Source organism: Miscanthus floridulus, chromosome 9 (assembly GCF_019320115.1).
Source record: "Miscanthus floridulus cultivar M001 chromosome 9, ASM1932011v1, whole genome shotgun sequence".
Lineage (NCBI taxonomy): Eukaryota > Viridiplantae > Streptophyta > Magnoliopsida > Poales > Poaceae > Miscanthus > Miscanthus floridulus.
In genome coordinates, this window is record NC_089588.1 from 82,576,442 (window position 1) to 82,590,473 (window position 14,032).

The 14,032-nt window shown below is 50.7% G+C and overlaps 2 protein-coding genes across 2 annotated transcripts; one reads left to right on the forward strand and one right to left on the reverse strand.

Annotated features, from left to right (window-relative positions):
- Positions 1 to 13: 13 nt before the first annotated feature.
- LOC136480175 (5-methyltetrahydropteroyltriglutamate--homocysteine methyltransferase 2-like) lies at positions 14 to 9,944 on the reverse strand. The gene is made up of 6 exons (XM_066477803.1): positions 9,572 to 9,944; positions 9,356 to 9,477; positions 1,113 to 1,390; positions 936 to 1,023; positions 263 to 390; positions 14 to 181 (listed from the first exon to the last, which is right to left on the reverse strand). Exons 1-6 carry the CDS (start codon positions 9,942 to 9,944, stop codon positions 55 to 57), a joined length of 1,116 nt encoding a protein of 371 aa, XP_066333900.1. The 3' UTR covers positions 14 to 54.
- Positions 9,945 to 11,089: 1,145 nt separating this feature from the next.
- LOC136483857 (chalcone synthase 3-like) lies at positions 11,090 to 13,066 on the forward strand. Its single transcript, XM_066481010.1, has 2 exons — positions 11,090 to 11,435; positions 11,608 to 13,066. Exons 1-2 carry the CDS (start codon positions 11,246 to 11,248, stop codon positions 12,621 to 12,623), a joined length of 1,206 nt encoding a protein of 401 aa, XP_066337107.1. The 5' UTR covers positions 11,090 to 11,245; the 3' UTR covers positions 12,624 to 13,066.
- Positions 13,067 to 14,032: the final 966 nt, after the last annotated feature.

Below are 14,032 nucleotides of genomic sequence, written 5' to 3' on the forward strand. Positions count from 1 at the left end.
GGTCAAGTGATGATCATAGTACATAGAGGCATATAGGTCCAAGATATAGATTAGTCAGTTACACACATGTATAGACATAGAGAATGCAGCCAATTCGTGAGCATCAAGGTCTTTAACAAGGGTAGGCTCATCAAACTGAATCCATGAAGCACCAGCTACCTTCAGTTCAGAAACAACCTCCCTGTATTTCATAACATATCACATTATCAATTAACGAGGATCATGCTGAAAAAAATTGTTGGCTTTTTGTGTGGATGCTTACTTGTAGATGGGAAGAATGCTACCAACAAGTGAAAGAAGAGAGAAAGATTTCTCCACACCCTTGGCAGGCTTAGAGAGGAGCAAGTATGAGACTGGTCCAACAAGCACCGGGACTGTATCAATGCCGAGCTGCATGAGGTGCCAAATCATAAGTTTGCAGGCATTATTTTTCATAAAAGAAAATAGCATGCCCCTTCCTTTACAGGGTGAAAACCACAAACATATAAGAAAAAAAAGCACTGCAGGGCATCCTATCATATTGCCATTATGCAACGTTGAATGAGAAAATAGTTTTGTGGCGGTTATGTATTACTGTCAAGATGGCAAAATTAGTATGCTCCAAGATTGTCCATCTTTGACTTCAAACAAGGTTTGCAAAGACAGTGGGTAAACTTACAGTTTACTTCAATGTTATGGAATGTTTTGAAGGCGTCAAACCAGTCAAGGATTCAAATAAGCCATAGGTTCAGTAGAGCTGAAGTTCTTTTATCAAAAGGAAGCGTGTTCTAAGCAAACAATATTTGTCAAATCATAATCAAATAGCTGGGACACATAAATATCGGTTGCTACATTTTTTCCTGTTACTAAACCGTGCACACAAACAAATTATGATGAGAAGGGTAAATAAACTAAATTACAAACAGCTGAGAGTATCTGTTGTTACAGCAACATACCGCCTTTGCCTCCTCGTACTCAGAGACTGCCTTGTGTGAAGCGTATGTGAACTTGGTGCTTGGGCCAAGATCAGGGACAATAAAGTGGCTGCAAAGAATAAGGTAATAAAAAATGTTAGGACAATACCACAAAAAAGCCACCAGCAGTAAGCATTCAAGAGACAGAAGTTTACGTACTAGTTTGTGTCAAACCACTTGGTCATCTCGATAGCAGGGACACTGGCATTTCCCCTGGCCATTGAGAAGTAGGTGCTCAAGCCAATCTCGCCTCCAGTCCAAGAGTAGAGCTCTGGGACAGCGCCAAGCATGGCCGTAGTATCAAGGACCTGGTCGTAGTATGAGAAGGTGTTGCTGGGAATGTACTTGATCCTAGCTTCTGACATTTGCTTCCAGATGCTAGACCTGAGGTCAGTGGCAACTTTCAACAAATCCTCGGCGCGGCTCTTCCCATCTTTCTATAACAGAAAAAGGTTAAACTCAGTTTGATTCACAGCAACATGGAAGCTGAATATTTGTCTCAACAAAGCTGCAAATAAGCTAAAACAATATTATATATATTTCACTGAACCAAGAAATTTTTTTCATGTAGCAATTGGCATGCATGTAGGAACAAGCAGATCTAGTGAAATTGAAACAAGAGGGCTGAAATCCGCAGGTGCAAGAGATAGTACCTGCTTAGGTAGGAGGACACAGCAGCGATTTGAGAGGGGCTAGGGATTTGGGCTTGTCTTGACTGCTATCATGTGCTGCTGCTGGCTACATGGGGACGCAGCCACCTCTCCTCATGTGATGAGCGTTGAGGCGGGGGCCAGGGCCGCTTGCCGTCATTGAGGAGATGAAGATGGGGATGCCCTCGCCGTTGCTGAGGTGATGATGAGGATTTGAGCCTGGTGGTGCTGCGGCGTGGCAAAGTGGGATGGTGGCTGGTTGAGATGGGGAGGGCTAGTTGGCAGTGCATAGGGGCTGTAGAGGTCACTATTTTTTTTGTGTTTTGGTTTTAGATGGAGGGCTGGCGAGAGGTATAATGTCATGGGGCCGGTAGCAGAGGGCAGGGGGGGGGGGGCGAAATGCAGAGAAGCGAGCGAGGAATGCCTCCTACTTTCTCTGAGGATGCCTGTACCAGAGGCATGTATTCTATCCACTTAGAAAACTTATCAATTAGCACGAAGACACATGTAAATTTCCCAGGAGCTGGTTTGAAAGGCCCAATCATGTCCAGTCCCCAGCAGGCAAAGGGCCAAGAGGCTGGAATCGTCTGGATCTCATGTGCTGGTACATGGATTCTCTTGGAGAAGAACTGACAACCCTCACAGCGGCGGACTAGCTTCTCTGCGTCGGCCACTGCTGACGGCCAATAGAACCCTGCTCGGAAAGCCTTACCGACCAGTGTTCTTGAGGCCGCGTGGTTGCCGCAGGAGCCAGAGTGGATTTGGTCTAGGAGATGCTCGCCTTCCTCCTGGGTTATACACTTCATCAAGATTTCTTCCTTAGCGTTTTTGCGCCATAACTTGCCATCGGCGAGCAGATACTGCTTACTACGACGCATCAGTCGCTCATTTTCTGTTCGATCGATGTAACCGCTACCATCTGTCAAGTACTTGATGAAAGGTGTTCTCCAGTCCGGCTCATGAGTGGTCGGAAGCGGCTCGGCTGTGCTCGGCGCCGGAACCGTAGCCACTAATTGCTGGTCTGAAATTTTGTTGATCGTTGAATCTTCGTCTTCAATGGAAGGCGTGAGCAGGTCCTGGACGAATACGCCATGTGGGATTTTGGCTCGGGATGATCCTAACTTTGACAACGCATCCGCTGCTTGGTTCTTGTCCCGGACCACGTGTATGTACTCGATGCCATAGAACCTACCTTCCAGCTTTCTTATTGATTTGCAATATGCGTCCATCTTTTCACTGGTCGTGTCCCAGTCCTTGTTGAGCTGGTTGATGACCAGAGCCGAATCTCCGTAGACATAGAGACGTTTAACCCCAAGCTCAATCGCGATGCGTAGACCATGCAGGCATGCTTCATACTCGGCGGCATTATTAGATGCTGGGAAATAAATCCTGAGGACGTACCGGAGCTGCTCCTTGGATGGTGACACGAAAAGAACTCCTGCTCCCGCACCGTCAATGTTGAGAGAACCATCGAAGTACATCGTCCAATATTCGTCGGATCCCGGAGAGGCAGGCGTGCTTAAATCTGTCCACTCGACGATGAAATCGACGAGTGCCTGAGACTTGATTGTAGTACGGCTTGCAAATTCCAAGGAAAGGGGGCATAGCTCCATTGCCCATTTGACGATGCGCCCGTTCGCGTCCTTATTGCGAATGATGTCCCCCAAAGGATACTCGGTCATGACTACCACACGATATCCGTCGAAGTAATGTCTCAACTTTCGGGATGTTATCAGTATGGCGTAGAGCAGTTTCTGAATCTGTGGGTACCTGGTTTTGGATTCGTTGAGTACCTCACTAATGAAATAAATTGGCCGCTGTACCTTGTAGGCGTGGCCCGGCTCGTCGCGTTCGACCACCAGTGTAGTGGAAACCACCCGATCGGTTGCCGCAATGTAAAGTAGGAGAGTTTCGTCTTCCCTGGGAGCAGTAAGTACCGGAGGTGACGTGAGGTATTGCTTCAGCTGCGTGAAGGCAGCGTCTGCTTCCTCCGACCACTCAAACTTCTCGGACGCTTTGAGCAGTTTGAAGAACGGTAGTCCTTTTTCTCCTAACCTTGATATGAAACGGCTTAGAGCAGCCATGCAGCCGGTAAGCTTCTGGACATCCTTCACCTTTCTCGGGGGCTTCATGTCTAAGACAGCTTTGACTTTCTCCGGGTTAGGGCGTATGCCGTCGTAACTGACGACGTTGCCGAGCAATATGCCAGAAGGGACACCAAAGATGCACTTCTTTGGGTTTAATTTCCATTGGAACGTATTAAGGGCTGCGAATGTGCGTTCTAGATTGTCAACAAGGGTATGAGCTTCCTTGGTTTTGACAACTACGTCGTCGACATAAGCCTCGACGAGGCCGTCTTTTATCTCGTCGTTGAGGCAGGCCTGTACAGCGCGTTGGTAGGTAGCACCGGCGTTTTTGAGCCCGAACGACATAGTCGTGTAGCAGTAGGCGCCGAAAGGCGTGATGAAAGATGTCTTGATCTGGTCGTCTTTTTTGAGAGCGATCTGGTGATAACCAGAGTAGCAATCGAGAAAGGAAAGCAGCTCGCAACCGGCGGTTGAATCTACGACCTCGTCTATGCGAGGTAAACCAAAGGGGTCCTTAGGGCAGTGTTTGTTGAGATCAGTGTAATCAACGCACATTCTCCATTCATTATTCTTTTTGCGTACAAGAACCGGGTTGGCTAACCATTCCGGATGATACACTTCTTTGATAAATCCGGCTGCCAAAAGCCGCGTAACTTCTACCCTAATCGCCTCCTTTTTGTCGCGAGCGAACCGTCGTAGCTTCTGCTTGATTGGTTTGGCCTTGCTGTTGACATTTAAGGAGTGCTCGATCAAGTCCCGAGGTACACCGGGCATGTCGGAAGGTTTCCATGCAAACACACCCACGTTGCCCCTCAAGAACCTGACGAGCGCGTCTTCCTATTTGGGATCCAGGTCGGCCCCGATAAGGGCCGTTTTGCTGGGATCGCCTTCGACCAGCTGGATCGTCTTGTGCTCCTTGGATCTGACGTTCTTGCGCGGAGCCTCGAGCTCTGGGATCTCCAGGTGGTCGGCCGGGGTCTTCTTAGCGTCGAGCATGGTCTCTGCCATGCGAATAGAGAGGTCGTGGGCCTCTGCGATTTTGAAGCTGTCGTCCTCGCAGGTATAAGCTGCGTATACGTTGCCCCTGAGGGTTAAAACTCCTTTCTCAGTAGGCATCTTGAGCACCAGATACCTGTAATGAGGTATGGCCATGAACTTGGTGAGCGACGGTCGACCAAGAATAGCATGGTAGGTGCCGTCGAAGTCAGCGACCACGAAGTTGACGTAGTCGGTGCGGAAGTGGTCCGGAGTCCCAAACTGCACAGGTAGCGTGATCTGCCCGAGAGGTGTGGAGCTCTGTCCGGGGAGAACGCCCCAGAACTGTGCCTCGTATGGCTTCAGGTCTGCCTGGGCTATTTTCAGAGCGGGCAGGCTGTTTTTGAACAGTATATCAATGGAGCTGCCGCCGTCGATCAGTACCCTGTCGAATTGAACCTTGTTGATACAAGGATCGAGGACCAGGGGAAAACGCCCTGGCTCGGGTATGGCGGCCCATTGGTCCTTCCTGCTGAAGTAGATTTCACGGTGAGACCACGGAGGAAGCCGTGGATCGGTGAGAAGGTTGTCGGTGTTTGCCACGTTCATGCAAGCGCGGGCGAGCAGCTTGCGTTCTCGTTTGGTTTCGATGGACACCTTGCCGCCGATGATGGTGTGTACACGATCAGTCGGCTTGACGTATTTGTGACGAGGGTCTGCATCGTCGTCGTCGTTGTCCTCGTTGCGCTGTTCCCCCGCGTCGTTAGGCTTGTCGGACGTATCCGGAGCCTGTTGACGCGTGTAGATAGTCTTGAGGACGCGGCAATTCTCCATGGTGTGGTTCGACTTAGGATGGAGCTGGCAGGGCCCCTTCAATGCTTTGGCGTAGTCGTCCTCGTAGTTACGACGTCCGCCGCCCTTTTTCACGGTATTGACCTCGCCGTCGTCTTCCCGAGCGCGCTTGTTTCTGTAATCGCCACGGCGGTTGCGCCGCTGATTACGTTGATCACGGTGGTCGCGGGAGTCGTTGCGCTGGTTGCGGCGGTCAAAATTGTCGTTCCGACCACGATTACTGCGGTAATCGTCGCGGTGTGGAGGGTGGTCGGAGCGTGGAACCCTTGCTGCTTCTTCAACGATTATCTTTTTAGCGTCGTCAGCGTCCGCATATTTCTTAGCGGTGGCCAAAAGCGCTGTGACCGATTCGGGTCTCTTCCGGAGGAGCTTGTCTCTTAGGGCGTCGTGGAAACGGAGGCCGGTGACGAAAGCCTCGATTGCTTCGTTGTCGGATATTGATGGGACCTTGATGCGCATCTCCGAGAAACGCCGAACGTACTCGCGCAGTGGTTCATCCTTTCGATCTCGGATCCGCTGCAGATCGTACTTGTTGCCAGGTTGTTCACAAGTAGCGATGAAGTTGTCGATGAAGGCCTGCCTGAGCTCCTGCCAAGAGTCAAAATAGTTTGCTGGCAAGCTAACCAGCCATTGGTGACCTGCATGACCAACAGCGACTGGGAAGTAGTTAGACATGACGTGCTCGTCGGCCATGGCTGAGCGGCACGCAGTTTCGTAGAGCATGACCCATAATTCGGGGTTTTCCTTGCCGTCGTACTTCTGAAGCTTCTCGAGCTTGAAATTCTTGGGCCATATGACTTGGCGCAGGTGTGGAGTGAACTGCTTCAGGCCCGGCGGACCGTGGGCGGTGTCATACTCCATACGGCGATAGCTTTCATGGGATGCACGATCGTCGGCTCTCTGGTTGATGCGAGCACGTAGATCACGTCCACCGAGGTGATGGCGGAGATCGTTATTGCCATCGCGGCGATCTCGATTGCCATCTGGGTTGGCCCTGCGACCGTGGTTATCACGGCGATTGTCGCGGTTATCTCGGCGGTTGTCGCCTCGAACGTCGTGGCGGTTATCCTCCCTGCGGCGGTTGTCGTCCCGACCACCATCACGACCACCGTTTCCGCTTTGACGGTTGTCTGATGGGTCGTTATTGCGCGAGCCACGTTGGTTGAGTGGCTGTGAGCGACTTGAGTATTGGCGGCTGTGGCTTGATTCGTCAGAAACGGATGGAGCCCGGGCTTGGTTCATCTCTGCGGTCTGAGCCATAGCAGCCGTCAGATAAGCTTGTATGTCATCACGGATTACTTGAGTCTCGGGAGTGTTGGGCAGCCGCTGCATTGTCGCCATAGCGACGGCTACGTTGGCGCTTGGGGTCTTGAAGACTTGTTTGTCCCCCACCCTGTCGAAAGCATTGTTGAGGTCACGTGGCTGGACCCTTATGCGTCGTGCCTCCTGGTCTGCTCCAGCTTCGGTTTGCCGGCGATTAAACCGGTCAATATTGCGTGCTTCGCGTGCAGTCTTTTCTTGTTCTGTTTCGCCAACCGCTGGCGGCTCGTCGTTGCTGACAACATGGATTAAATCCCCTCGTCTTGGCGGGAAAGACGGAAATTGGGGGAAACCCGGGGCGTGGTCTGGTAGATCCAGATCGTATTTGACGCCTTCATCTTCGTGACGCTGAAGCTCGGTGTGGACCGATGCGTTGGAAGCAATGCCGGATGAGGAGCTGGAATCACCCTCTCGGACTGTGTGGACGGATCCTTCTTGATAATCTTCGATCCGGACCATGTTGACGATGTTGCATGGCTTCGGCCGAGATCGGTGTATAGGACACAGATCCGAGCGGCGTCGTAGGTTGTACGCGTAGCTGGAGGCAGCGTTTCGCAGGCCGTAGGGCTGGACCTGGTGGTTCTCCTTCGGGACCTCGTACTCGCAGAGTCGGAGACCCGTCGCGAAGGCTGGCTGGCGACGAGCGGAGCGCCCCTCAGGGGTAGATACGACCACAAGATCTGTTCCAAGTCGTGCAGGACGACTGGTCCGAGCTGGTCGGATAGATCTGTTGCGGGGAGATGTTACCTGCTCATTAGGTTGACTTTGAATCGTACTTACCAGAGCTAGGGTTTCAGCGAGTTTGATGCCGACCCGATCGATGGAGTCGAGCAAGTCGGTGTCGTCGATCTGCTTTCCTTTGTAGCGGGGAAGCGGACGACGGGTTGTCGGCGTGGCTGTAATCGTGGTCGGAGCCAGATGTACCGTGGTCGGAGCCAGATCCATCGTGGTCGGAGCCACGTTAGTCGTGGTCGGAGCCGTGTCCACCGTGGTCGGAGCCGTAGCCGATGCAGGTGAAGTAGTCGTCGGCGCGGGTTGAATCCACGCCTCCTCCGCGGTCATGGCGATGGAAACGTCGGGGCCGGTGGTCCAGGTGATCTGGCCGACGGTGAACGTGAGGCCGTTGGGCGTAGCCATGGAGCCGGAGATGATGACCATCTTGTTTGCTTGGAGAGCAGTACGCACACCCCCTACCTGGCGCGCCACTGTCGACGAAATATGGTCGGCAGTCTACCTAGGGGTATGCCCAAGGTAGTAGATTATCGGCAGACAGATGCGCAAGTCCCAAACAAGACGGTGACGCAAGACAGACACGAGGTTTTATCCAGGTTCGGCCGCCAAGAAGGCGTAATACCTACGTCCTGCGTCTGATTTGTATTGCTGTATGTCAATGAGAGATGTTTTTTAGAGGGGTCCCCTGCCCGCCTTATATAGTCCGGGGGGCAGGGTTACAGATCTGGAAACTAATCCTAGTCAGTTACAATTGCCATATGTGGCCGGACAAGGATTCCTATTCTAATCGACCAGGATCCTGCTTGGTCGCCAAATCCGTCTTGATTCCTTGTGCGGGACTCCGATCAGGTGGACCGAGCCGCACGTCGTTTTTCGGGTGGACTGAACCCATCGATCCGGGCCAGCCCAAGCTTAGCCGTAAGGGTATAGGGGTTAATACCCCCACACTCTAGACCACGATCAATGGATATTGTATTTGCAATTTCAATAATGACAAGTAGAAATTTCTGCCAATTCTGTTATATGTTCAGTAATGGTTCAGCATTTTTTTTATTTTCATTAGATGAATCAAGCAACCACCTATGATTCACACCTTATTGTTCAATAGACTTGTGTATACTATAAGTCCACGGAGATCTCAACTCTATATTGCTCCTTGTACCTCCTACTCTATATTATGTTGACACTGTGTCAAACCCTTAGAGTTTTTTACCTTTAAGTTGTGACATAATCTAAAAGAAAAGATTCTGGTACCTTCCAGCTAACAAATTAATTGTGCTTATGAAAATTTTTTAATTGTGCTACTGACACGCTGGGCATTATGGATTCAATATTGGATTCAGAGGGCAATGTGTGAAGTTTGAACAGGATATATAATATCAATAGATTCAAATAGACATGGAGCTGCAATATTTCAAAAACCCTGACCAAGTGGCAGTTCAACTAGTTCCACACACAGTATGTCATCATATAGTCAGGGTCAGATTGGGTTGGGACAAGCTATTCCCAATTTCCTATATATACAGCTCTCCAAAATGGCCCTAAAATCTTTTCTTCCTAAAACTGAACATCACAGTTAAAACTACTACTAGTAATAGTATGGCAACCTATATCATTGCACCTACAGCCTTCTAAATGTGTAATCTCAACTTGAACAATAATGCAGACTAGGATGCCATAACAAAAAAATCACATGAATTAGGAAAAAATTATACTCCTATTTGCCGATGGATTTTAATTAGTAGAATCAAAATTTGCACAAAGATGGTACTGAATTTTGTTGTACCTCCAGCTTTCTTGATTGTGCTTCAGCCTTGGCGCTTTCCAGGTTAATCCAAGCCTGGATCTTTGCCTCTTCCCTCTGATACCTAATCGAATGGAGCACAAGAAAACAGAGCAAAATCATATCTAAATCGCTCAATCTCTTATCAATCAAAAATTCAGAATCTCATGTCTAATCTTCCACCACTATGCAATGTTTCGTGCTGTGTGTTGCACACACCTGATGCAGCACTGGTGAGCAGGCATGGCGCCGGCCACCGGCGGAGCCCAGCCACGCTGCGCTCTGGCCGGGGACGGCCACTGTGGGTGGATCCGGGGCGGCGCGGGGCGAGGAGGGGAGAGGCCGAGGCCAGCGGCCGGCGGGAGGAGAGGAGGGGAGGAGCCGGCCGTCGGCGGGAGGAGAGGAGGTGGCGGATCCGGGGCAGCACGGGGCAAGGAGGGGAGGGGTCGGGGCCGGCCGCCGGCGGGAGGAGAGGAGGCGGCGGATCCGGGGCGGCACGGGGCAAGGAGGGGAGGGACCGGGGCCGGCCGCCGACGGGAGGAGAGGAGGGGAGGGGCCGGCCGCCGGCGGGAGGAGAGGAGGGAGCGGCCATGGGCGTTGGCGCTGGCATGGGAGGCAGCGGCGGACGTTGGCGTGGGAGGCGGCGGCACGCGAGGGGCAGCAAAGAGAGAGAGCAGGTTGGACTGGGTTTCCCATTCATGGGCTACAGACTCGGTCCAAAAGGATACGGTGAAAAGATCTAAAACCAAAATCTGGGCAAGACGGTATATCCTTTTGCCGACACTTAGATGGTTGGCATGTTTAGGAAACGCCGACACTTATTCTGTCTAAAAACATTTGCCGACAGTTTCATTGTCCTAAGAGAAATGCCTACAGTTAACCTGTAGCCATACAACATTATTGCCGACAGTTTACGTGACTTTAAAAAGGTTGTACAATTACCAACACATAGTGTGTTGTCAAAACCAATCATTTACCAACAGATAAGTGTAGGCAAATGTGTGTCGTGGTGTAGTGGAAATCTATAATTTGCAAGGTAAAACATATAGGGCCAAAGTATATATGATCCTATATATTACTTGCTGTTGGAACTAAAGGTATGTTCACCACTTGGAGCAGTGTATCCTGATTTGTCTCTGTGACTTGGCAAATACTCCCTTTATTTCAAATTATAAGTTGTTGTGACTTTTTAAGATACATAGCTTTTACTCTATATATCTAGATACGTAGCAATAGCTATGAATCTAGACAAGTTAGATCGACCTACAATTTGGAACGCGAGGCATATGTAGTACTAAATATGATAGTAGGAGAGGACTTGAGGTCTTGTTGAAAGGAAAATTCTCAAATCTCTAGGTTTGGCCCATCCTACACAATCCACCATTTCAGAGAAGCCGGTTTAAATGAAGCAGCCGGTTAGTACCACAAAATTTGCCGAGATAAACTAAATTAAGGAGCCGTGTGCCACACTTCGACGCAAAGAAAAAATAAAAATGAAAATAGGCAATAAAATAGGGTGAGGAAAAGAAGAAAAAACAGAAACCCTCCCATTGGTTGGACTTTGATCACGTGGTTGACCGGCGGCTGACGATAGATGGAAACCGGTAGTGGGCGCCACCTCCCCGTCGTCGCCTGCCCCCGGCCCGCGCGGCTATATAACCACCCCGCGGGCCTCCTCTATCACTACAGCAAGCGCAGCTAGCCCTCCTGCCTCCGATCATCCATCCACAGCGCTCGCTCGGAGTCACAGCTAGCTCTCTCGCTCCGACGATCGGGAAAGCCGGCCGGCGACCGACCTGTCGAAGTGCTGCTGCTGTCGGAGTAGCTAGCGGCCGATCGATCGACCTGCTGCAGTCTCTCGTACAACGTAGAGAGAAAGAGCGGACGGAGACGATGGCCGGCGCGACTGTGACCGTGGAGGATGTGAGGAAGGCCCAGCGCGCGACTGGTCCGGCCACCGTGCTGGCGATCGGGACGGCGACGCCCGCCAACTGCGTCAACCAGGCGGACTACCCGGACTACTACTTCCGGATCACCAAGAGCGAGCACATGACCGACCTCAAGGAGAAGTTCAAGAGGATGTGTGAGTATCTCTCTCTCAGTCTCTCTGTCTCTATCTGTCGTCGTCGTCTCCATCGCTCGCTCAGCTCTACACAGCAGTCAAGCAGTCAAGAGCATGCCTTGACGACTGACGACGACGGTGCGTGGGTTGATTCTGACTTTGACATGAACATGACATGACTGTCCTGGTGCAGGCGACAAGTCGCAGATCCGAAAGCGGTACATGCACCTGACGGAGGAGTACCTTGCGGAAAACCCCAACATGTGCGCGTACATGGCGCCGTCGCTGGACGCGCGCCAGGACATCGTGGTGGTGGAGGTCCCCAAGCTGGGCAAGGCCGCGGCGCAGAAGGCGATCAAGGAGTGGGGGCAGCCGAAATCCAAGATCACCCACCTCGTCTTCTGCACCACCTCCGGCGTCGACATGCCGGGCGCCGACTACCAGCTCACCAAGATGCTGGGCCTGCGGCCCTCGGTGAACCGCCTGATGATGTACCAGCAGGGGTGCTTCGCGGGCGGCACGGTGCTGCGCGTGGCCAAGGACCTCGCGGAGAACAACCGCGGGGCGCGGGTTCTAGTGGTGTGCTCCGAAATCACGGCCGTCACGTTCCGCGGGCCCAGCGAGTCCCACCTCGATTCCATGGTCGGGCAGGCGCTGTTCGGCGACGGCGCGGCGGCGGTCATCGTGGGCGCTGAACCCGACGAGCGCGTGGAGCGGCCGCTCTTCCAGCTCGTGTCGGCGGCGCAGACCATCCTGCCGGACTCCGAGGGCGCCATCGACGGCCACCTCCGCGAGGTGGGGCTCACATTCCACCTGCTCAAGGACGTGCCCGGACTCATCTCCAAGAACATCGAGCGCGCGCTGGAGGAGGCGTTCAAGCCGCTGGGCATCACCGACTGGAACTCCATCTTCTGGGTGGCGCACCCCGGTGGCCCCGCCATCCTGGACCAGGTGGAGGCCAAGGTCGGCCTGGACAAGGAGCGGATGCGCGCGACGCGCCACGTGCTCTCCGAGTACGGCAACATGTCCAGCGCCTGCGTGCTCTTCATCCTCGACGAGATGCGCAAGCGCTCCGCCGAGGATGGGCAGGCCACCACGGGGGAGGGGTTCGACTGGGGCGTCCTCTTCGGCTTCGGCCCCGGGCTCACCGTCGAGACCGTCGTGCTCCACAGCGTCCCCATCACCACCAGAGCGGCCATCACCGCCTGAAATGATCCTCCATCTCCATGAATTCCGATCCTCCATCAGTCGTCGTTCGTGATTATTTTCCTCCGACGGACCCGTACGTTCGTCCGCAACAATAAACGTAGCGACAAAGAGGTCAGCTGCAATTTCAGAATACCTTAAGAAAGTGGAGCTCAAGTGTGAAGTAGTTGATGATAGCGTTCTCAAAGTTTTGAAGTTCCTGTCTACATATAACATATGTATGCTAACTTGCAATGCTCCCTGTGCTTCTATATGTCTCACATTTACCATCGCATTCATTTGTGTGAAAGAAAGTATGCGCTAAGTTTGTTAGAAAATTATATGAATGACTGGACCTAGGATGCCAAGTTACAGATAAATTTGAACTTTGTGTTGTATGGACATTTTGTTGACAGATAGCACCAATGTATCTAAATATTGAATTGCATGATACATGCAGTAAGACAGTATGCTGATACGATTTGTTGATGAGTTTGGTATGGACGCAAACGACTGAAATGGGATGCTCTTAGTTTTTGAATAATATCACAAATATCTACATGTTTATTATTCTAAGCAGACTTATTATCTTTCTTTTTCTAGGGAATTTGTACATAACTTCTTTATCACTTATGTATCAGGATTCTTTTCTTTTCTTTTCCTTTTCTTTTTTATTTCAGATTTTCGTTCCTCTGTGCCTCTGCAGTTGCTTTTGACACTAATCTGACCTCGATCTCATATGTGTAGAAGTATTTATTCCCCAGTGTTTTGATTTAACTTTTCTTTTTCAAGGGATGCACATTTCTGAACATAACATATGTGCTGTTACTTTTGCTCCATTGCGTTGCATCAGAACAAAACATTAAAAAAATTAATGGTCCCTTCTTTTGAAAGTTAGAACTCTGATGTGTTGTGAAAACCTTTTCATTTCTAAAGAAGAGTATATCGCTCATGTGTCTCCTTTATTGTGGACAACGTAGAATAGTCACCATAATAAACAAAAGTAATCCCAGAATTTGATCTCATGCTGTTTTAGTGAGACCTAAATTCTATTTAGATTCCATTGTAAGTTGGCATGCAAGCTCACAGATAGATACAAGTTCATAAAGGTTTGAAACTTAGTCAGTAATAAGTTCAAAATTTTCAATAATCAATAATGATGCTACGTACAGAATAGAGAGCACATATACCACAGGAAAATATTAAATCCTCTACACCCAACCAGTTTTGTTAGCCTCACAACCAATTAGTTTTGTTATTCTTCACCGGAAGAAAGGCCTAGCTGGCCATATAGTCTTGTAGCCACAAAACGTCTTGACGGTTGCACTTTTCCGTCATTCTAGGTCGCAGTGCTGTCCGATAACTATTAGATATTGAGAAACAAATGGTCAATTGATTCTAGCTTGTCACATAGACCAAGTTTTGCTTCCTTC